Source organism: Esox lucius, chromosome 8 (assembly GCF_011004845.1).
Source record: "Esox lucius isolate fEsoLuc1 chromosome 8, fEsoLuc1.pri, whole genome shotgun sequence".
Taxonomy (NCBI): domain Eukaryota; kingdom Metazoa; phylum Chordata; class Actinopteri; order Esociformes; family Esocidae; genus Esox; species Esox lucius.
Window position 1 is genome coordinate 31482064 of NC_047576.1, and position 25451 is coordinate 31507514.

A 25451-nucleotide genomic window follows, 5' to 3' on the forward strand; every position below is an offset into this window, starting at 1 on the left:
TCCGGGGATCTCTTGATACCAAGCCAAGGTCAGGTAGACCAAGAAAGATTTCAGCCAGAACTGCCAGAAGAATTGTTTGGGATGCAAAGACAAACCCACAGGTAACCTGAGGAGAAATACAGGCTGCTCTGGAAAAAGTCGGTGTGGTTGTTTCACGGAGCACAATACGACGATACTTGAACAAAAATGAGCTGCATGGTTGAGTTGCCAGAAAGAAGCCTTTTTGTGCGCCAATGCCACAAAAAGCCTGGTTACAATATGCCCTTGACACGCCTCATAGATTCTGGCACACTGTAATTTGGAGAGACAAGACCAAAATAGAGCTTTATGGTCACAACCATAAGCGCAATGTTTGGAGACGGGTCAACAAGTCCTATAATGAACAGAAAACCATCCCCACTGTGAAACATGGTGGTGGCTAACTGATGTTTTGGGGGTGTGTGAGCTCTAAAGGCATGGGGAATCTTGTGAAAATTGATGGCAAGATGAATGCAGCATGTTATCAGAAAATACTGGCAGACAATTTGCATTCTTCTGCTCGAAAGCTGAGCATGGGACGCTCTTGGACTTTCCAGCATGACAATGACCCTAAATGTTGGAGCCATTCCGTGTATTGGGATTGGTTGGCGCTGTGATCTGCGCCAACCCAAGTCTTAAGGCTAATTAGGTGTGACGCACAGCGAGGTGCATGGTTTTTGACCGTGAGACACGGCGTGTAGGCACCTCATGGACACTGAAAGTTACGTTTTTTTTGAGAAATGTTTTATTTTCCATTATGTTAATAAATGGATTGGCATATCCCACTTTAAGTTCAGTATTTTGAAAGTTTATTTTTAGTGAATCTTTTTAAATTTTACTATTTAACCCAAGAGGAAACAGCTTGTCGAAAACACGCGTGCAAAACAACTTAAATGTGCGCCAACATTTAGTAAAAACCCTCTCTATATGAGGACAAGTCTGATCAAGTTTATACGACACGATCCTTGCTGTGCTGTTTTACGCACCTAGTTCTCGACTGTGATCGGCTGAATGGAAACGCTGGCGCATTGGATAGCGAGGCGGCCAGGAAGCAGTGATGAGGGGCGGAGGTCGGTGACGGACAGCGGTGATCGGTAACGGATGTCCGAAAATAAAACGCTTTGTGCCTCACATTGATGAGAGCGCTCTCACATTGGACAGTGATTGGACATTTCGATGCATATAGTACGTCTCCAAATGAAGGAAAGTTATCTTGGACCTGAAACAAGTAAACGAGGTATGAGCAGTTAACACACACACACATAAGATGTATGAGCCAGAGCTGCAGTATAAACAGCAAGAGTGTGACAAGATAACACAATACATTGACAATATGAAAGAATTTGTAAGGGGTCTGAATACCTTTGCAGGAAATATTTTCAAATTTGAAGCACCTAGCCTATATACATTTTTAACTGTTAGTTTGGTTAGTTGTTTCTAATAATTAAAAATAACAATTTACCCCAACTCATAGTATTGCTCAGCTGTGCATGATGCACGCCATACTACTTAATTTTCATTGAAATTATGGGAATGCTTAGTTCTATTTGAGGGGTTTATTATTTGATGTGGTTCGATAGTGAGTACATGTTTTTATTCATTTATCCATGTTTTTAATCATATGAACACATTTCAAAAGCAAACTAATAAAATTGAGTTTAATCCTTGTTGATAAACAAGGGTCACTGACAGATAAGCTCAACAAGTCAATATCTGCTAAACACACAAGATCTGACCTCTGTATTCAAGGCAGATTTAATGCCTTCTCTAGAAATACTTAATAGTCTTATTTTATTTGTAAACGGACATATCTTACAAAGCCAACTGTGTGGGTTTCAATGTTGGAAATGATCAGATTAAACCATCTGTTTGGTTTCTGCAAATTATTACCAGAGAATTACCCAACAAATGAACTATTTTCGGGAATACTTTATTTGTTCAGTGAATGACAAATAAGTCAAATACAGTTTCCACATTCAGAGAAAAACCTAGCCTAATTACACATTCAATATACATTATAATGTTTTGATTATGTTAACATGTCAGCTGAATACAACTGATACATATTATGGGTTTTATCTTGTAAATAATGCATTGTGGGCTTGGCTATGGGTATGTCTAGATAATGGGAATGAGAAAAGTTCCTAACAAAGCACTAGACTTAACAACTCCCATCCCAGGACAAAGTCAATATGTTTTTCAGTTTCAATGAGTCAGACATTATCTGGTCACTCTTCTCACTTCTCCAGCTTCTCATTCATCATTATAAGCAATTATTATGCTGAAAGTTTATAGACACCACCCTAAGATTGTATGCACATTTTAATGTACTCCACCATTCTTTAATGTTGTCATTTTTAAGCATCTGCATTGCCCTTGTCTACAGCGCAATACTCTACCTAGTTCATATGCAGTTATTTCAATACATGAGTTCATTTCACATTCATTCAGGCTCCAGATTGCGAGAACATGGTCTTAACAAATTTTTAAGGTAATGCAGTACGTCAGCGGAGGATTTAAAACACATACATACTGCTCAAGATCTCAACCAGAACTAACAATTTTGGTTCCAGCAAAGCTGGTAAGTGTTTAGCCAAATACTCAATGTACAAGAAGATAATCAATGAAATCCACTGTGCCTCCTTATCTACGGTGGTTCAGTGAGGTTAAAAGTTTGTTACTTAAGCATGATACCCTAAAGCTGCACAACAAAACAGACTCTTATCCCCTCCCAGCAGGTGTGAAGGAAGGCCAGTTATTTTTGTGGCCTATGTTTTATTCCTGTTCATGCACAACAAAGCAGACTGAAAAGAATACAGGAGACCAATATATGGTGTTGTGGAGAAACACAACGTATGATTCCAGCAGAGACTTACACTACCGTTCAAATGTTTTGGCCCATTAAAATAACATCAGATTCATCAGAAATACAGTGTAGACATTGTTAGTGTTGGAAATAACTATTGTTAACTGGAGACAGCAGATCTTTAATGGAATACCTACATAGGCGTTCAGAGGCCCATTATCAACAACCATTTGTCCTGTGTTCAAGATTATCATTTTAAAAGGCTAATTGATCATTAGAAAATTTTTTGCAATTATGTTAGCCCAAATGAAAACTGTTATGCTGATGAAAGAAACAATAAAGCTGGCCTTCTTTCGACTAGTTGAGTATCTGGAGCATCTGCAATTGTGGGTTCGATTACAGGCTCAAAATGGCCAGACACTAAGGACTGGCCAATAAAAAGATTAAGATGGGCAAAAAAGAACACACAGACACTTTCCTTTTCATTTTGCTATAATTCCTATTCAAACAAGGACATTTTTAGTGACCCCAAACTTAACTGTATTGTATGTGTTGAAAGACAGTGCCAAATGAGGTGATGTAATTCTGTTTAGAATTTAGTTTTGTGTTGCTAGCTATCTTTGTAAATGTTTCCAACTTACTTGGAATGAACACAGGCCTAGGTGGTATGTACAAGTTAACTAGCTAACATTACGTAACTATCCACAGTAGCTACATACTGTGTATCTGTCTTTGTGATTGGAATGGCAGTTGGACATTTGACACACCTAGGCCTACACTACATAGCATACTGCAAGAGTAAATATGCTGCACTTAATTTCATCAGAACGTTTACTCACATTTATTTGAATCCTTGCATGCATTGTTCCTAAGAACACAATAAAAAAATAAAGCGTAGAGTATTACCAACTGCATGGTTTTATTTTTATTATTTTTAATAATAGAAGGCTAGGAAAAACTCCCTAGTACGGTTGAAACCTATATGAAAAAACCTATAGAGGAGCCAGACTGAGGGGAGGTAAGTCCTCTTCTGGTAGTGTGAGGTGAAGACTAAGAGTTTGTGAGCTCCTAGGTCACATCAATGTCTTTTCATGTTCAGATGACCACACAGGTCAATAAATGCATTGGGGCTATGTGAAGAGTTTTTAAATATAATCCAAGTCAACTGCACAATCAGATGGACAAGGAACGACCAGGTAGGATTTGGGCAGTGACATCAGCAATCACGAGGCAGCAGCTAGATCAACAACAACACCAGGAGGATTTTGGATAGGGACAGCTATGAGTTAAGCCAGGAAGTCCTTAATCTCCTACGATTAAAAATCGCACCAGAAATATGAAGAGTGAATTCCTTGAATCAAAAAGGATATATCAGCGTGTGATTCAGACTGACCCTTGTCCCTGTCATAATACAACTGTTTCCAAAACAGTTGTGACACTATAAGTTGTGACACTGTGACACTGTAAACAGAATGCAAAGATTTGCAAATCATTTAAACCCTATAATTAGAAATGTTATTGTTTCCTGAAAAACATATGTCCACTTCTAATTTGATGCCATCTACTATCATCCTAGTTTCAAAAAAGCTGGTACAGGGGCAACAAAATACTGGAAAAAATGTGTAATGCAAAATAAAATTAACTGGGTTATTTGGCAACAGGTCAGTAACATGATTGGTTATAAAAAGAGCATTTCAGAGATGATGAGGCTTTCAGAAATAAAAATGGGGAGGGGTTCACCACTACGTGAAAGACTGCGCAGGCAAATAGTGCAACAATTTCTGTTTCTCAACATAAAATTGCTACGAGTTTGGGGATATCATCATCTACCATACGTAATATCATTAAGAGATTCAGAGAATCCGAAGAAATCTCTGTACGCAAGGGACAAGGCCGAAAACCAATAATGGTTAGCCATGATCTTCAGTCCCTCAGGACTGCACTGCATTAAAAACAGACACAGTTCTGTAGTAGAAATCACTGCATGGGCACAGGAACACTTCCCAAAACCATTGTCTGTGAACACAGTACATTGCCACATCCACAAGTGCAAGTTAGAACACTACCATGCAAAGAAGAAATCATATATAAACAAGATCCAGAACCGCCGTGCCTTCTCTGGGCCCAAGCTCATTTTAGATGGACTGAGGCAAATTGGAAAACTGTGGTCTGATAAATCTAAATAAAAAAATAAAAATTGGGATCATGGATGCCACGACCTCTGGGCTAAAGAGGAGAGGGACCATCTGGCTATGGTGAAATTTTAGGACTTAATAAATAAACATATACACCTTGAAATAATAAATTAAATATGAATGGAAATACAGATCTGCCATAACATTATGACCACCTGCCTAATATGGACCACCTTTTCTTTTGACCACCTTTTCACTGCAGACTGGGAACACCCCACAAGGGCTGCAGTTATGGAGATGCCCTGACCCAGTCGTCTAGCCATCACAATCTGGCCCTTGTCAAAGTCGCTCAGATCCTTAAGCTTGCCCATTTTACCTGCTTCTAAAACGTCAACTTTGAGGACAGAATGTTCACTTGCTGCCTAATATGTCCCACCCACAGACAGGTGAAATGAAAATGAGATTATCAGTGTTTTTCACTTCACCTGTCAGTGGTCATAATGTTATGATTGATCTGTGTATATAATTTAAATGATAATTATAAAAGTAATAAAAAAGTATAATATTTAATGGTGTATTTCGACATTTATTGATTTATTTCACAATTGATTTATTTCATGGTTGCAGTCATTGTGAAATCTGTCATTGGATATGTCATTGAATCTGTCACTTTTACCCATCAAAGTTGGAAGGGCAGGCTCTCCTGAATACTGGTGTTTGTTTGGTGCATCGACTTTATATTGTAGCACTTAGGCAATAGGATGGCTTCACCAGATTTGGTGACTTGGTGAGGAAAAGCCTTTTCACTACTCCTTAGATAAAATATTACAAACCTATAGCATTATAGTACATGAGTATGTCCTCTCCAGTCTTTAAATTAGAAAACATGGGCTATGCCATTGACATTTATTAATGAAATAAACTGAAATTCTCCTTTTTCTTCATGAACACCCAGCAACACAATAACTCTGAACAACAAACCTTTTTTCTCAAGCCAGGGAAAGATCTCAGTTCCATAAATCCCTACCAATCTTGCTCAACTTAAATGGGTTTAAATAAGAAAAGGATATTGAAATGGAAAAGTAGATCATTTGGATCTTTCCTATGTTTGACCAATTAGGGTCCACAAGATGAATTCTGGTCTGTTTGTAAGTTTAAGGTGTGTGGACGCTGTTATTAAAAGTTGTATTAAAATACGAAATGGTGTGTCTATTATTTGGCCCCTTTGTGAGTAATGCTTGGTTAATAATAAAATTGTGTCAAAATCATAGTATGTGTACATAGTATGCATGATTTGAGACATTTCAAATTGACCAAAATAAGTGTTTTTCCATCTCCCTGTGAATTTTTTTATTTCATCTCCCTGGGAAAAGCCATAGACAGAGGTAATTACAATTGCAGTACAGAATAAGGGAAGCCAGTGTGAGTGCAGTGTTATTCTCACACCATCAAATTTTCTCATAATCAGCAGAGACCAATTTGCAAACAAACAGATCTACAAACGAAATATACCTATGAAGCAAAGACTACAGAAATGTGGTCAGAATATGTTTAACTGAATTAATGTAAAATATATAAATTCAAAGATCCACACAGTCTCCTTCATGTTTATAAACATAACCCTGTCATGACAAAAGCTCTCAGTGGACCAAATTGTCCACCCCTGTGATTAGTGCTAAACAAGTGAACATAACAATAAATTGAAATTGAACTGTTTACCCACATAAAATGGGCCATTGGTTCAGGGGGTACCAGGAAAATTGATTGTGTCCATTGACCCTAGGTGTTCCTTGAGGGACAGAGCTCTGTAATTGTAAATTCACTATTCAAACATGCCGCTTCCTCTGAGTCAAAAGTGGTAGTATGCACTACCACTGAAAAGCTTGGGGTCACTTACTGTAGAAATGTTATTGTTTTTGAAAGAAAACCATATTTTCTGTCAATTAAGATGATGATAAGATGATAGCTTCATTAAACACCAGTCTCAACATGAACAGTGAAGAGGCAACTCCAGGACGCTGGTCGTCTAGGCAGTGTTGCAATGAAAAAGTCATATCACATCGGCCAAGAAAAAGAAAAGAACAAGATGGGCATACGAACACAGACACTGGACAGAGGAAGACTGGGTGGAACATTTTAGTAAGAATGCATATTTCTGTGTGCATTTGTCCATACTTCACTGACACTATTAGTTTTACTGTCCACTTTCTCCCAAAGTCTTTTGAGACTTTGGGAGAAACATTTTCTCTTAATTGCAATATGCCTTTTCCAAAAAATGAAAGATACAAAACATACTGAATAATCAGATAATTACAAATGTATGTTGTAATTAGATTTTTCTATACAGTAGCAGGACTGTTCTAGTTCCTCAACTATTATGTCAGAAAAAACTGAACCCTGCCCTACAGCCTGTGATTCATTAAATTCTTACTGCTTAACAGAACACATGTTATCTTGTCATTTTAGTGTGTTGCGTGGACAGACAAAATTCAGTGGTCTTTGGTCAATCATTAATCAATAGAAGTTCATTTAGCTATTCCAACTCTGTGACTCACAACTTCCCAACATTTTCACTGGTGAGAGTAGGTGATGAAGTCAAAATGCAATTGATAACTTTATGCTTTGTCTTTGTACTCTCGTTGTGTACCTTCAACGTGGTGAAATGCCAAGGTAAGTTCACTTCCTGACTGAAGGAAAATAAATGTGTTTGTGTAATCGGATAATATTGAAAAACCTTTGATAGATATTTATGGGTTCTTATTTTGATAAGTCTGGCAAATTTAAGTGAGAATGGCTCATATCCCTGCTCAGTAACCAAGGTAGCTTATACCTCTGAACTAAGCTGCTCCCTCGCAGGCTAACTGTCAAGCTTAATTTAGCTGGGTTTCAAAGAATGTCCAAGAGGCGGAAACAGAATCCCAAAAGACAGTTCTGTGTATATTCTCGCTTGCATCACTTTTGTCCTGTCTGTGTTCAGAAACATATGTTCAAACTGTTTTCTGTCATTGTGTCCAAACATGAATTGACGTGTTTAATTTTTTGTTCCAAAGAACACATCAATAGAAATAAACAAGTTAGGTAAGCATGTCTCACCACTTTCAGTCCCTTCAAAAGCCAATAGTTAATTGACATAGGCTTAGACTATGGCTGAATCTCAAATTGCATACTACATGCTACAAGTACAGTATGTACCTTGCAGATGATGGAAATAGTACATACTGTTTAGTATATAGTAAGCTAGTATGCCAGTATTGGGACTGATTGGGACCTTCATTATCATAATGTCTCAACATTATATTTTGTTGTGCATTAACACCAAGCCAAGTTTGAGTATTTTGCTAGACACCTTTAAGCATTGTGTTAAACTGACAAACATTTCTTATGAAGTTTACTTCTACCACAAACAGCATCTATGAACTGTATGGCTTTTGCCACTAGCCATTTTAAAAGCTTATCAGCCAGTAATACTAGTATCTTAGTAGTTGGGAATAGTCATAAGAATTGAGCAATTGCTAGCGAGACTAAAGACAAACTTTACACTGCCAAAGCTATTTCATTTCAGGGCACAAGAATGTTTGACATTGATGCAATAACTATCAATATAGGTGACAATAACTGACTTTTTCGTCAAGTGAAAAGACAAGAGAATCGTGGAAACCCCTCCTCTTTCACTGCGCAAGTAGTTGTGGTATGTATTACCCCAAAAAGTGTGCCTGGGTGCACCAGAAATCCACCAGAAATAGTAGACCATCTAGGAACTTTTGGCATGTTATTTTCAGCAGACAATGGTTTGAGACATACTAATCTTCTGGCATACTATTGTGGATCTTTGTGCATCTAAAGACCAGCCAGTTACAACCAACTATGGCATCTCCATTCCTCAATAACCCTGTGGATGAAGGTACTCAGATTCTACACAGAGCGTTTACACCACCAACCCCAAGGGTCTTCAGAGACAGAAGTTCTCCACTGGGCTTCCCTGATGAGTCTCAGTGGGAGAGGTACAGGTTTCATTAGGCCCAGCAAAGTTTACCTATGCTGTCTGCTGGAACCACACATAAGGAAGCACACTCAACGTAGCCAAGACTTGACCACTGTTCAGTCTGTCTGCATAGCTCTGCGTTTATTTGCATGTGGGACATTCTTGAACAGTTTTGGTGATGGATAAGGTCTTGCAAAGGTAACTGCATGCTGGGAAATAAGGGTATGTCTTGCTCTAAAGCAGTACCTGAATATTTTCATTACTTGAAATACAAAGAGGCGTTTTATTCAATTGCAGATATGTGACAGATAAATTAAACATAAAGTAGCCTAAAGGTTGACAAGCCTCTGTATCAATGTAATCCTCTTTTTCAGGCTTCCCCAATATTATAGGCGCAATAGACTGTATCCATGTGCATGCCAGTCACCATCTGGACCTGTGGAGGCAGACTAAGTCAATCAGAAATCATTCCATAGCCTAAACATACAGGTGACAACTGGGGACATCTGTCCACACACTGTCAGGCAGAATAGTAATAATTGGATTTGGATGACATGTGCACATCTGTGAAAATAGCCTAAAATAGATCCAAATATGTTTGGATGTCAACACTTCTTTGTATTTAAACCTGGCTGTGTTGGAACTGGAACTAGTTTAATGTAATTTGTTTCCAGGTTTTTTTTTTATGAGTTGCACATGAAGTAGCAAACCAAGGTAGTCTTTGTTCATTAGTAGCTCACCTTGAGGACATGTGAAAAGCTGCTTACAATCCTCTACCATCCTAAGTTTTAAAGCTCTTAAACGGCATCATCTGTGAGTAGTAACATTTATTACCATTGCATGAACATTTTTGTGCATGTAGTTTGTTAATTTGAATTATTTACAGTTATCTCAACCAAGTTAAAGATTGCTAGCAACTGCTAGATTTATCCTCATTTGTTAAAGTGAGTAATCAATTAGTGGGCTGCTAATATTTTGTAATTCAAAACATGTTACTGTTTTGGTACATAATACTTACCTGGTCATACTTACCTTTGATTTAGTAAATGTTTTTGTTACAGAATACTTACCTTGAGTCATACTTACCTCTGATTTAGTCAGTTGATTTATATTTTCATATCTGCAGTGCATTAAGCTTGTTTTGATTAAATGTATGCAATGTATATTTTGTATTGCAGTTTCACACTTGATTGATCTACATTAAATCTGCCAAAGACAACACCTGCCTGTTCCTTGGAGAAGTAGTTTAATTAAGAGTTTAGCTGACTGTATAGTTGAACACAGTCTCACTGTGAGTACGTTCAGCGAGGACAGAACACTGGCACTTGTTCACAGATATTTCAATGTATGCCTCACACAAAGCAGTAACTGTACTGTACAGAGAAAATGTTTCACTTTACCTTATCAGCACAGATCAATCAGACATTTAATTTTTTTATTTCCTTTCCTAACTAAGTATTTCATAGCACTAACATGTAGCTGCACAAGTCCTATGCCAAACCAGATTTGAAACCTGACACGACGTCAGACCCAAAGTTACAAATATTATTTTGGAATGTGAGTAATGTTGAGATAATTCCGAACTGGAATTTACATTTTGAAAGACACCACTGCATTAACACTTCTTAGTCATGCTGAGCAATTTAAAATGAATGCTCTTCCAAGCAAAATGTGCCACATCATTGGTGACCCTCAATGCCAGCGTTCGGCTAAAGATGGCCTGCGGGACAGAACTGGCCCGCTAGCAATAATATCTGGCCCGCGGCATGATTTTTTCAGCTGGCGCTGAAATAGATCTGTCATGGAGGCAACAATTACTCACATAAACACTTCCTCTTTTGTGATTTTGCCTGCAAAATAAAAGTGCAAGAAAGTTTTTTGCAACAATGCTTTATTTGGAGTTGAATTTAGAGTTTTTGCTTGGAAAAGTTCTGAAGTGCATTCAATTGTGACTTGCTTGACACACCTCTGAAGCAGCGACAACTTCAGTGCAAATAAGACACACTGGCTTTACATTCACTAAACTAGGTAGGATGAGGGCATATTTGTCTTTCCATTCATCTTTGAATGCCCTATTTTAAATGTCAACTATACTCTTTAGACTCCTTGATAGTGCAATTGTGTGTAGACAGCTAGCTTAAATGTTAACTAGATTTGAACTTTACAAGTAAAGTTACTGGGGCTTGCTTCAAGTCTTTTAAAGTATTTTTCATATGATTATAAAGTGTCAAGGTAGCAAAAAATATGGTTACTCCAGCCACAGTATATTGAGTTTGGTTAGAGATATTTTTGTATTTTTTTCTGATTTAAATAGCTGACAAGCTGAGGAATATATAAAATGATTATTATTGCTGTATTTTTTCTCTGCCTTGCTGGGAAAGTGAGTTAAACCGCAGGTGTTTGGGAAATATTGCTAAACATCTGGTTGCTATGGTTACTCCGGTTGAAGTAGCTCAGTTTGGTAAGATTTTTTTAATTCTTTCTGAATTAAATAGCTGAGAAGTATTTAAGTCCCTCCATGTCAGTGTGTCTGATTCAGAAAATACTTTCCATTGGAGGTGTTTTTGAAAAGAAGGAACAAATCCTGTTGTCATGGTTACTCTGGTTGCAATATCTCAAGCTCGGTAAGAGATATTTGCGTAATCTCATTTGCAAAGTGGTCCAAATTGCAGATATTTGTAAAAAAGTAGTGTGAAAATATGTTAAATTCATTTCTTAACTTTTGTTGGGGATGTGTGGACATCCACAATCTTTTGAATTTTTCTCTAAGTAGTTTGGAAAGGTGTTTGCTTGAGACAACTGTGACTAAGTCATTAGAATGTTGGAGTGTAAACAATGGAAAATTAAGAATTCCAAAGAAATCCCATAAAAGTCCAGTATTTTAACAATTATAAAATATATCAAAATCTTGTATGCAAGCAACCTTATATAAAGGTGTGCATAATTATTAGGTATCTTCATGACCTCAGGTAAAATGGGCCAAAAAAGAGATTTAACTGACACTGAAAAAAGTCATAAATTGGCAAATTTCTTTCAGATGGATTCAACACTCTTGAAATAGCTAAACTATTGAGGCGTGGCCACTGGACACTCAAACGTTTTGTTGTGAAAAGTCAACTGGGGTGCAAAAAATGTATGGAGAAGAAAAGATGCAAATTAACTGCGAACTACTTGAGAAGAATGAAACGTGAAGTTACCAGGAACCCATTATCCTCCAGAATAATAATCATTATATTCCTGAACTGGTCCCTTCAAACCAGGACCTTCAGCATGCACTGGGAAGGTTTGCAGCTGAGTGTGAAGCAGTGGGGATGAGAATCAGTACCTCCAAATCCAAGGTCATGGTCGTCAATCGGAAAAGAGTGGCTTGCCCACTTCAGGTTGGTGGAGAGTGCCTGCCTCAAGTGGAGGAGTTTAAGTATCTAGGGGTCTTGTTCACGAGTGAGGGAAGGATGGAACGGGAGATTGAGAGACCGATCGGTGCAGCTTCTGCAGTAATGCGGTTGATGTATGTATGAAGAAAGAGCTGAGCCGCAAGGCGAATTTACCGGTCAATCTACGTTCCTACTCTCACCTATAGTCATGAGCTTTGGGTCATAACCGAAAGGACAAGATCCCGGATACAGGTGGCTGAAATGAGCTTTCTCCGCAGGGTGGCTGGGGGATCCCTTAGAGCACGGTCATCCTGGAGGTACTCAGAGTAGAGCCGCTGCTCCTCCACATAGAGAGGGGTCAGCTGAGGTGGCTTGGGCATCTGTTACGGATGCCTCCTTAACGCCTTCCCGGGAAGGTGTTCCGGGCCCGTCCCACCGGGAAGAGACCCCGGGGAAGACCTAGGACACGCTGGAGGGACTATGTCTCCCGGCTGGCCTGGGAACACCTAGGTGTCCCCCCGGAAGAGCTAGAAGAAGTGTCTAGGGAGAAGGAAGTCTGGGCATCTCTGCTTAGACTGCTGCCCCCGCGACCCGGCCCCGGATAAGCGGAAGAAGATGGATGGATGGATGGTTTGAGGAACATGATGAAGGGTTCAAAGTGTTGCCCTGGCCTCCACGTTCCGCAGATCTCAATCCAATTTAGCATCTGCGGATTGTGCTGGAAATAGGCTCAATAGTTTGTGCCGGTAAAAATTTTGTTTGTGATGCTACAGTTTTTGGTACATAACCTACATTTCTACTGGATAGTGCATTGGCTCCATTATTGTTCACATAATTGAGAGAATGTCTCTTGAGAAAAACTGAACTGTCATTAGAGTGTGCTGTAAGAATATGGCATGCCAGTGAGCTAGCTCAACAGCATGCAAAGGCATTCAGTGAAAAACCTGATGGCGCGGCTGTTAACAATTCTGTCGTGGAAGAAACTTCAGATCTCCAAAAAAGATGCAAAGACTCAGGAACTTTTATGAAGATTCAAAAAAGCCGAGTTGGTCTGCAGAACAACTGCCTTTCCAACATCGGACACCCAATTTTATACAGTACCATCTTGTATAACACTACCTGGCCAACCCACTATGCTAATTCTTTGGGCGGATCTTCTTTGACCCGCCACCGTTATTTCTTATCATTCAGGAAGTCACCCAACAAACCATCATTGTTTAATATTGGTGGCGCAGGCCTTGAAAACTCCATAAAATAACAGGGCTCTCAGGCCCTCAAATTTAATACATCCATTGTAGGACACATTATATATTGATGATTATACAGATTACCATACTGATTAGTTGTACGAGTGTGATTGATACATTAATTGATTATATTGATTACATAAGTATATATCAAAATCTCCAATAACAACGACAGTGCAACGATCGGTGCTGTGTCCTTCAAGGGGAAGGTGCATGGACAGGACAGGAATATAGACAAGCGGTCGAAGGAAGGTATGTTCAGCTGCACACGATGTGGTTTCCTTCACCAGCCAAGAAAATGCCCAGCATTTGCTACAATGAATACTAAGTACAATGGAAAAAGTCACTTTGCAAACCAAACAAACGACACACTATACAGGTTGTTTTAGGCGGTACACTGATTTAATTGATACATTTTTTGTAGGCATAGTATCATGTAATGACATGTCAAACAGAGCGGTCAAAATAACCATACAATATGGGCTTAATAACCAGACTAAATTGACTAAATAACCAGATTAAACTGGCTTTATAACCAGACTAAACAGACTCAATAACCAGACTAAACTTACTTAGTAACCAGAATAAATGGTCTAAATAACCAGACTAAACGGACCTAATAACCAGAATAAATGGTCTAAATAACCAGACTAATGCTGTGTTTCCTCTGGTGCTTTCCCCTGTACCAGGGCTACGCCGGTGATTTGTGCTCATGTTGGCTCCAGACTTTTCTGTTTCCACTACACATTTGGTCCCAAGGACTTAAGGGAAGGGCTCACGTGGGGAGGGAGGAGTTAACAAAGCTTTGGACTGCTGGGCAAAAGGGGTTTGCTTAGTATAGAACCAAGCATGGGAAAAGTAGCTTCAATCAGTTATTTTTAGGAGCAGAGATTAGTGACAGTTATTTTCTCCACAGCCTTTGGTCTCCTCTGTTCTCAAGCTGATGTGATGCAGCCTTAGGACTTAACACACTTACGCCTACTGTCTATTTTATTTGTTGCCCTAAACTAAATTGACCAGTCTTGTTTCCCTTCACTGTGCCCTGGTTTAAAAGCAAATTGTCAGAGACATAGCTAATCCAATCCAAAGCCCCCGCACTACCCTGAACCAGCCAACCGGCATCTCCCTTCCATCTCAACTGAAGGGACACAGGTAGCAGAGAAACAAAGCGAAACAGAAATGAAAGAGACCCAGCTGGTCAGGCAAATTAGGTTTACCACAGGTGCATCATGGTCCCCGCTATTTTTACCACCATCCCAATGTCATTACGGCCCTATTGAGTGGACTTCCACCCACACCAATATGATGTTATCAGCTCAAGAGAATGATGACTGTCCTGGGCCCACTCACGTCACATACTGGGAATGTGAGTCAACATGCTAGCTGTGGTGTTGGCCCCTGCTCTCACTCTCTGTAGTTCGCATGTCCTCAGCTCTCATCTCTTTCTGTGGTCCAGAATGTTCATCATCTTAAAGACAGTCAGGCTCAAAGTGAAATGTCTACATAACTCAAATCACGCACAGCTCTCTTCTTGGGTCTAAGGCGAGGAATACTATGCATGCTTTGTCGGGTAGGACACAACAACCTTCAGCTTTCTCAGTCAACCACTTAAACATTTGGAATCCCATTTGCAGCAGAGCACTCACCCCTCTTTAATAATGAATGAATGGGGAGGAGTCCTTAACAGTAATTGGAAAGTTGAGAGACAGGTATGGGGCAGGGAGACTGGTGTGGGGCGGGGAAATTGGTGTGGGGCAGGGAGGTGGATGTGGGTCAGAGATGTGGGCTGGAGATATGGTGTGAAGAGATGGCTTTGGGGTGGAGAGACGGATGTGGTGTGGAAAGATGAGCAGGAAAATGTGGCATTGCGAGAGAGAAGATAAGGAAAATGTGTCTAGGTTCATATACACATGTGTGGAACACCAAAAATCTATGTGGAAGACAAATTTGGGAAAGTCCCCATCAACTCACAACAAAATGTTTCTCAGCATATTTACCTTCTAATATAATGTTAAAAAATATGATACATAGCATTTGTTTGAGTCTTCACCAGATGTCACAATCTCATGCAATCTGATCTCTTAAGGCTTTTACAGAGAGAGAATTACATTTCCTCATATTGTAGTTTGAGCTGTAAACATTCATATTTCCTCCTGTTTAGGTATAATTATTAGGGATGCCCTGATGTATTCTTACGGTGCTGTGTTTGTGCAGTGAATGAACATACAATCTCATGTTTTCTGTTGACACTGAAGGACTTAATTCACTGTTAGTTGACAAAGCTTGTGAGGACATGGAACTGGTTAAAAAAGTCTTCTGTATTTAGTGTGATCGTACATCTGTAAGTGCACCAAGTGATTCAGTAGATTCCATAGTGCAGAGTTTCTCAGATGTCTTCAAAGGGTTTGGTGTGTTACCATTACCACATACAAGATCCAGCTCAAGGGTGATGCACAGCCTGTGGTGCATGCTCCAGAGTCCCTGCTCCCCTGCGTGTTCGTCTCAAGAAAGAACTGGAAAGGATGACCACATTAAGTATAATCAAAATAATGGAAGAGCCTACGGACTGGGTTAATTCAATGGTGTGTGTCAGAAAGAAGAACAATGATATAAGAGTGTATGGGTCCAAAGGATTTGAATGACAACTTAAAGCGGGAACACAACCAAATCCTCAAGCGGGAAGTAATTGACTTGCCTCGACCCACAGAAAAGAAAGGGGTGCTATGCACTTTAGGAATGTTCAACTTCATTGGGAAGTTTGATCCCAAACTGTCAGTCAACACAACTGGACTACGAGACCTCCTACACATGGACATTTTATTTATATAGACAGTAAAGCAGTCAGGCATAACGAATGAGGAGCCAGAACAGAGGAGTATCTTGAAACAGAATTTAATAGTAACCTCACAGGCAAGAGCATCTCGACCTAACAGTAAAGGTTGCATCGAAAATAATAAAGAACAGATGATGGTATTTGCGCAGTCATACTGCAAGCAGAAAATGAGGATTGGCAGCCAGTTGCCTATGCCTCCAGGTTTATGACTCTGAATGTTGATAAGCTTAGATGGCTAGGCTTCGTGGTTGGACTGGAAAGGTTCCCTAGGTATGTGTACGGTCTTCCCACCTTCACAATTGAAACAGACCATCATCCACTGGTTGCCATCATAAAAAGTATTTGAATGAGATGTCACAGAGGATACAATGCTTCATAATGAAGCTAGAAAGGTATGATTTTAAACTCATTTACAGTTAGGTCTGGAAATAATTGGTCACTGACACAAGTTTTGTTATTTTGGCAAAATATATTCAAGGTACAGTTAAATAATAATATGGGCTAAAAGTGCAGTCTCTCAGCTTTTAACAGAGGGTATTCACATCCAAATAGGAAAAAGGGTTTAGGAATAACAGGAAATAATATGCAGCCCCCTCTTTTTCAAGAAACCAACAGTAATTGGACATTTGACTCAGAATCATGGACAGGTGTTGACTATTCCTTTGTTATTTCTTTATCAATTAAGCAGGTGAAAGGTCTAGAGTTGTTTCCAGGTGTGGAATTCGCATTTCGAAGCGGTTTCTGTGAACCCACAACATGCGGTCAAAGGAGTTCTCAATGCAAGTGAAACAGGCCATCTTTAGGCTGTAAAGAAAATCCAACCGAGGTAGCAGAAACATTAACTCATTTGTATGTGTTTAAATGTTTCCCCTCTGCTCCCCACATTGTGGATCATTGTTATTGTCTGTTGTAGTGAACACCAGGACCAGAGTAGTGTGGGTCCAATTGCAGAAGTGCAATTGTAGATTTATTGTACGTCGCACAAGGGAGTAGGCTAGCACACGAACGATAAAGACAGGCAGAGAGTCGGTAACCAGAATATCAGTCCTTGAAGGCGAAGGCACAGGCAGGGATGAACAGGGACGCGAAACCAAGAAGCAGGCAAGCAGGTCAGGAAGCCGGGTGATCAATCCGCGGAGGCTACAGCACAGGCTGGGAGAGACGGTAAGGATATCCAGGGGCAGGCAGGGAGGTTGGTGTTCCGGGAAGGCAGTCCGTACGGGCAACAACACAGGCAGGGTTAGGCGGGGAGAGACGCTACGGGGCAGGCGAACAGGTCAAGACGCAGGGTTCTGTAACAAGGAGATAGGACGGGACAGACACAACAGGCTGGGAATCAACAAAGTAATGCGAGAGCGCGATAGAAGGCTTGGCAGGTCCACTGAGAACAATACCTCACACTGGAGGGGAGGTAGAGCACGGGCCAAATAGAGGGGTTAACAGGGCACAGGTGTTCAGTATTCCGGTGATTGGGATCTGGAGTGTTGGGTGCGTTCATGCGTGTTGGGAAGTGAAACGGTTGCAGGTGCGGAGCGTGGCGGAGGAGTTGGACTGGGAGTGACGAGAAAACCTCACAACAGTCAAATTCACTCAAAATAGGTTCAATTTGTGCTCCGTTTGGGTCGGTGGAAGTTTTGTTTTTGCGTCTGTCTTTCCTAAAGATAATGACAGAGCTATAGGGCAAGTGGAAAGCGTAAAGCCATGAACTAGTTTAAATGCACAAACAGAGCACAAACGATTGAGCCTATTTCGATGGAATTTTGAGCATTTTGGGGGGCTGGTGACGCCATACCCAATAATGTAATGTCTAATATTTAAAACACAGTAGCAGCCCAAACAAAACTTGTTACGGCACAAACCCCTGCACAAAACGAAGCACAAACAAGACTTTTATGGGTGAATTTGGAGGATTCTGGGGGGCTGAATGAATATTTTTTATGACTAACAACTAAAAAAATGACAGCAGCACAACTGGAGCAGAAGCGATTAAAGGTATTTTACCTGTGTAAAGATGGTCCCCCATCCAGCACAAAACTACAGAAAATTTGGCTTAATCGTTCGTGCTGGTTTGTGCGGTAAAAAGTTTGTGCTGCTATCATTTTTTAGATAAATAATATTTTAAGGGTCAAATTCACTCAAAATAGGCTCAATCATTTGTGCTCCTTTTGTGCAGGTAAAGGTTTGTTTTTGCAACTGCTTTCTTAGCGATAGAGACAGAGCTATAGTGTAAAGAGAGTAAGGCCAGTGTGCAATCCAGTAGGAATGTAGGTTATGTACCAAAACCTGTAGCAGCACAAGCAAACCTTTCAGCGGCACAATTATTGAGCCTATTTTGTGGCAGTTTGGAGCAGGTTGTGGGGCTGGTGACACCCATATTAAAGGTCTAATATATAAAACGCTGCATCAGCACAAACTAAACATTTAACGGCACAAACGAAGAGCAAACAAATGTGATTATTTTGGTTGAATTTGGAGCATGTTGGGGGCCTGAGTGATGTCATCGCCTACAATAAAATTTCTAATATTAAAAACACAGATGATGCACAAACAAAAATGTCTACAGCACAAACCAGCACAAAACAAAGCACAAAAGAATGAGCCTATTGGCTATCGCCGTGATTCGCTGGCTCTGGTTGGAAATGAATGAGAGTGTGCCTCTTTGTAGCTGTAGCGAGCAGACAGTGTATACATAGTGCAATCGTGGAATGAGCAAAAGCTGCACACTGGGGCAGCAACTCCAGCATAGGCCTATGTGTTTAATATGCAATGGGACAACATTTATTCATGTCCATACATTTAAATGTCTTCTAAGTAGAAATATGCGAGCTCAAGCATATTCCTTTCTCCATCAGGGAGCTCAAACGGCTTTGGGTTGAGCACAGACAACAATCTTGCTATAAGTCAGCAAATCGATTCTCAAACTGCACAACAACCACGTCAAGGATGTAATAGTATACATCCGTTTATGCATCCGCGCCTTCTGCTTTTCTTGTGGGTCCTCGTATTGAAATATCTTTCTTTTGTGCACTTTATTTTCCGCAAATTCAGTGGGAGCGTTGTTCTGTCAGGCCATCTCTTTCGCGGTGTTCTCCATCTGGTTATACGCCTCATCGTTGCGATTATGTCGGATCTGAGCCATGCAGCTGTCAATGAGATCCACTACAGTGTTTACATCTATCAAATTATTTTGCAGATAGTTTGATAAAATGTACGTTTTCTTTAGTAAACTGTTCCAAAACACCAACATACATATAAACTCCAAGGTGCTCATCGGCTTTCTTCCATCGTCTTTGCCGTAGTATTGTTGAGTGGCTAAATCAACAGTGGTGAGCTCAGCAACACAAAAAGGCCTGGACATCCACGGAAGACAGTAGTGGTGGATGATCATAGGACCCTGTCCATTGTAAAGACGAACCCATTCACAACATCCAGCCTAGTGAAGAACACTCCCAGAGGTAGGCATATCATTATCCAAGATTACCATAAAGAGAAGACTTCACAAGAGCAAATACAGAGGGTTCACCACAAGGTGCAAAACATTCATAAGCCTCAAGAATAGAAAGGCCAGATTAGACTTCAAAACATATCAAAAAAAGCCACGGCTCATGATCTGATGCATACTACATCTGTAAAACCTTATGGAGGCAGTGTGATGGCATGGGCATGCATAGCTTCCAGTGGCACTGGGTCACTAGTGTTTATTGATGATGTGACAGAAGACAGAATCAGACGGATAAATTATGCAGTGTATAGGGATATATTGTCTGCTCAGATTCAGACAAACTCAGCGAAGTTGATTGGACGGCGCTTCACGTTACAGATGGACAATGACCCAAAACTTACTGCGAAAGCAACCCAGGAGTTTATTAAGGCAAACAAGTGGAATATTCTGCAATGGTCGAGTATATCACCTGATCTCAACCCTATCGAGCATGCATTTCACTTGTTGAAGACAAAACATAAGGCAAAAAGATCCACAAACAAACAACTACTGAAGACAGCTCCAGGCAAAGCATCACAAAGGAAACCTAACATTAGATGATGTCCATGCATTCCAGACTTCAAGCAGTCATTGCCTGCAAAGGATTCTTGGCAATGTATTAAAAAGAAAAAGATTTAGGACTGTGTTTTTGTCCAATTACATTTTGGCAACTGAAATAAGGGGACTGTATAAAAATGGTTGCAATTCCTAAACGTTTCATACAATATTTTCGTTCAAAAGTCTCCACTTCAATTGCATCTCGGTCCATTGCGGCATACAGAGACAAAATTATGAAAATTGTGTCAGTGTCCAAATATTTCTGGACTTAACTGTTTACTTCAGGTACACAACGTGTTAGCAGGTGCATTAACAAGAACACCCACAGTGAGTCATGTAAGCTTTACTGGAGATGATGTGCACTGCTTCACTACCTGTATCGGACACAAAATCAAAACTAATAGCAGAACAGACAGCAAAAACACGGAGCTACACATGGTGATCAGGAACATTTATCATGGTTGTCTTAAAGGGTGCTGTCCCTGCAATGCTCAGGTCAGAGCTGAGTGTTGCAAATGGGTAATTACTAAAACAGAACAGAAAAGTAATTCCGCAGACTCTACACCAAGCCATGCTCACAGGGATTCATGAAGTTAACCTTGGCACTGAGAAATGTTAAGGCCAGACACCACCCTCTAATAGGTACAATTTTTTCCTTTACTCTTATCAGACTGAAACTTTACAAGTTGCAATTATTCAGAAATACAAGATATGTTTGTTTTACAAGTTTTATTTATTTAACTATAAAAATATTAAAATGAGGCTAAACTAATTTGTATATCACGAGAATATGTTTTTCAACACATTACTTCAAACTAGAATGTTTATTGTTTTTCTGTTGTGATAAGACACCCAATGCTCAGACCTTTACAGAATAGTTAATCAAAATATTGTTATTTCATGAAATTATTTAAAAAACTATATTCATATGTATGACAGATGCATATTTTGCCTATATTTACAGATAAAATGACACGTCAAATTTAAAGTCTGTGTAAGTCTGGCTATAAGACCTAAGAACCTGTGTGTGGAATATTGTGAAATGGATTGGCACATTGAAAACATGTCATTTTGAGAAAATGACTGATAAAGATAGGCTAATGCAATTAGAATGTACTTTCCAGAAATAAGGATAATGCATCTTTCAACACAAAACACCAGATACACAAAGTATGTAGACAAGTATGGATTAGCCAACAATATGCTCTGGAAAACAAGCTTTTGAATGATATATGATTCAATATGGAATGCTTTAAAGATAATGGTTGAATGTCAACATGAAACATGCTAACAATTACAATGTTTTTGCTAGGCCTAGTTGACAGAGTTGGGATAAAATGATATAAATCAAGTATTTATATAAATTATTTTCAAATTATTTGCATTTATCTGATGTCGTTGTCACTACTAGTAGCATGAGGCGGTAACTGCAGCCCATTCAGGTTGACAGGCAGTCTAGCTGCTCCAGGATGGTTTGCTGTGTTTGCTGTTTCTCCCAGTGCAGTCTCTAGAGCATGGAGGAGATACTAGGAGAAGAGCTGTTACACAAGGAGAACAGGACAGGGGTGGGGCACTGCCAGAGCTCTACAAAATGAACTACAGTGGGCTACTGGTGTGCATGTTGCTGACCAAACTGTCAGAAACAGACTCCATGGGGGTGGCATGAGGGCTTGACATCCTCTACTGGGACCTGTGCTCACAGCCCAGCACAGTGCAGCTCGATTGGCATTCGCCAGAGAACACCAGATTTGGCAGGTCTGCCATTGGCGACCGTTTTCTTCAGAAATGAGAGCAAGAACACAGTGAGCACATATGACAGATGTAAAAGAGTCTGGAGTCTCCTTGGTGAGCGTGATGCTGCTTGGAACATCATCCAGCATGACCGGTTTTGCGGTGGGTCAGTGTTGGTCTGGGGAGGAATATCCTTGGTGGGTCGCAGAGACCTCCATGTGCTAGCCAACAGTACCTTACTGTTAGGTACCGGGATGAAATCCTGAGACCCATCCTCAGACCTAAAGCTGGTGCAGTGGGCCCTGGGTTCCCTCTGGTGCAGGACAATGCCCAGCCTCATGTGGCCAGAGTGTGTAGGCAGTTCCTGGATGACGAAGGCATTAATGCCATTGTCTGGCCCTCACAATCCCCAGAACCGAAACCAATTGAGTACCTCTGGGATGTTATGTATCTGTCCATTTGACACCGCCAAGTAGCGCCACAGACTGTTCAGGAGCTAACTGATGCCCTGATCCAGTTTAACTGTGCGATTCAGACTCAAATCATTTGATTGGATTTTCATGTAGGTCTCTACAGACAAAGCAATTATATTGATTTTTCATACTCTTGTGGTCGTATTTACATCTGCCTCAGTTCAAAGATTAAATACATTCAGTAAAGATTTTGATTTTACTGTGCATACCCTTTGAGAGTTTCCACCAAAAATAATTTAAAGCTTTTATATATATATATATATATATCTATATTTGACTTCAAATAAATGAATTATAGTTTAAGGCACAGGTGTCAAACTGATCCACAGAAGGCTTAATGCTGGTTTATTTTTTTTTATCTGATCATCTCAAGAAGGTTTTCAACTTGTAGTGCTCACACTATTGTTTTGGTTTTTAGTTATATTATTTACAGATTGCAGCAACCTACTAACCTGATTTTGTAATATGCTTTTCTCTGTAATATCTAGAAGTAAAATGTCGATTGTTACAAAAAGAAGGAACCCTTTATAAACCTTCTGGACGCAGTGTCTTCTATCCTGATGACAAGTTAGAAATTAAATGTCCAAAAGGCTTCTGGGATTTTTTCTCCAAGACCACTGAAAAAGAAGTGACATGCAATGACGATGGAAAGTGGTCATCTTCTACAGATTGTGAACGTATGTTACTACTGGAGAATACTCAAGTATAATGTGTTGAGAATATAACACATCAAATACCACTTGGGTATACACTGGTATTTGAATTAGTATTACGGTACCAGTATTGTATCACTAACCCTAAACATCTCTCATTTTAGAGATAACCTGTGCTCCCCCAGATGATACTCTTGTTAAGTATGGCAGGTGGGATAGAAGATGGAGGACAGGAAGATTTGAAGAAAAAAAGGATTATCAATGCATATTTGGATATAAACCCACAAATGGCGCAACTTTTGCGGAATGCACAAATGATGGCACCTGGACCCCAAATCCACTCTGTCAAGGTGCAGTATTTTAAAGAAAGCCATATTTCACTGTGATTCAGTTATATCATACTTACATTATATACAATATGTTTGGACAATTTATGTAACAAAATAGTATGAAGAGTATTATGACTAAAGACACTGTTGTGGAAATGAATAAGAAAAGTATGAATACCAAAAAAGGACCTTTATTCAAATATGTATAGATGAAGAAGCAACATAAATTCTTACAAATAAACAAACTTGTATCTTAATTGAACAAAAAAACTCCATAAACTCTGGGGATACCAAGATCTCTCATAGTATAAGAGATCTCTGTTGACCCAGTTGCTCAGTTTTAGAAAGAGAGGCCTGATTACCATTTGCTCAAATTTACTCCACTGCATCACTGATCAATAGGGTTGAAGTCTATTAGACTTCTATTGTTTTAAGAAATGTAATTGGGAACACACTGGTGTTAGAATTTATATTACTGTACATGTATTTGATCCCTAATGGTGAACATCTCTCATTCTAGAGATAACCTGTGCTGCCCCTCATGATAATCTTGTGAGTCACACCAGCCTGACAAGATGGAGGACAGGAAAATTGAATGACCAAAATGATTACCAGTGTAAGCCTGGATATAAACCCACAAAAGACGCGACTTTTGCGAAATGCACAGTTGATGGCACCTGGACCCCAACTCCACTCTGTGAAGGTGCAGTATTTTGAAGAAAGCCATGTTTTAATTTCACTGTAATTAAATTCCATTAGACTCCATGCTTGGACATATTTCCGTAATTCCCCATTTATAACCCACACCGTGTATAAACCGAATGAATTTTATAGCTTTGTGTGCATACAAACCTGAGTATTAACTGCACCCATATATAAGAATTGACCTCTCGCAAAACCCCTCCCCCAAATGACAATGTCACCTAACGATAACGTTATAGTTATTTGTGCAAATGTGATTATTTGTGCTATGATTTACGTGCTTCTACTACATTAGCTAGATAGCTAGCTACCTATAATATTCACTTGTTATGTTGGGGCACTCATAGGCTTAACTTCAACAGATGACTTTCTGCTGAAGTTGATAGGATGATGTTGACTGATAAGAGTTTAATAATAGCTTTATAAACAGAACTTACCTGGCAGTGCAAGAGCGTGACTGGACCACAATGCTTTGCTGTTCGCATTTCAGTTCATGGGGTTTCTCATCATTGATAGAGATCTGTATGCTTGTTTCAGTAATTATGTCCATGTCTTTGTTTATTTGTATATTGAAAACATATCCTTTCACTCACTAGTGTAGCATGGTGGTGCCAGGCCGAGGTGCAAGCTGTCCGTACCCCCCCCCCCCCACCAACACCACCCCCATTTCCAGAAGATCTAAGTCGTGAACAACACAAATGGCCAAACAATGATATTATTGTACTGGCTTCATATTAGTTATATAAGTAGTTAGTGTAGGGTATAATGTGTCAGAATGGTGATTTATGGCCCTGGGGGGCGGGACTTCCATATTGATGTGACAGGTGGGCGGGACATCCGGTTTGTAGGGTGGGACTTCCGGTATGACGCATGTTAGGGTGGGACTTCCTGTATGACGTATGTTAGGGTGGGACTTCCGGTATGACGTATGTTAGGGTGGGACTTCCGGTATGACGTATGTCAGGGTGGGACTTCCTGTATGACGTGTGTTAGGGCAGGACTTCAGGAGTGACGTATGCATGTCCGGTGACTTTGTGATTTATGATTACATTGATGTGTCAGTGTTTGATGTTTTACAACACCTGATGAGCAAACCAGACTAGTGTTATAACAGGTGGGTTATGTTTGA

General features: G+C 39.9%; 1 protein-coding gene across 3 annotated transcripts in view; it reads left to right on the forward strand.

Annotated features, from left to right (window-relative positions):
* The first annotated feature begins 7500 nt into the window (after nucleotides 1-7500).
* The window catches only part of LOC109615428 (complement factor H-like), a 62352-nt gene continuing 44401 nt past the window's right edge, over nucleotides 7501-25451 (forward strand). For all 3 annotated transcript variants that reach the window (XM_034293606.1, XM_034293608.1, XM_034293607.1), the window contains exons 1-4: nucleotides 7501-7629; nucleotides 23127-23315; nucleotides 23456-23641; nucleotides 24141-24323. In XM_034293606.1, the coding sequence (XP_034149497.1) occupies nucleotides 7560-7629; nucleotides 23127-23315; nucleotides 23456-23641; nucleotides 24141-24323 (628 nt within the window). In that variant the 5' untranslated portion in view covers nucleotides 7501-7559. The remainder of the gene's footprint in view (nucleotides 7630-23126; nucleotides 23316-23455; nucleotides 23642-24140; nucleotides 24324-25451) is intronic.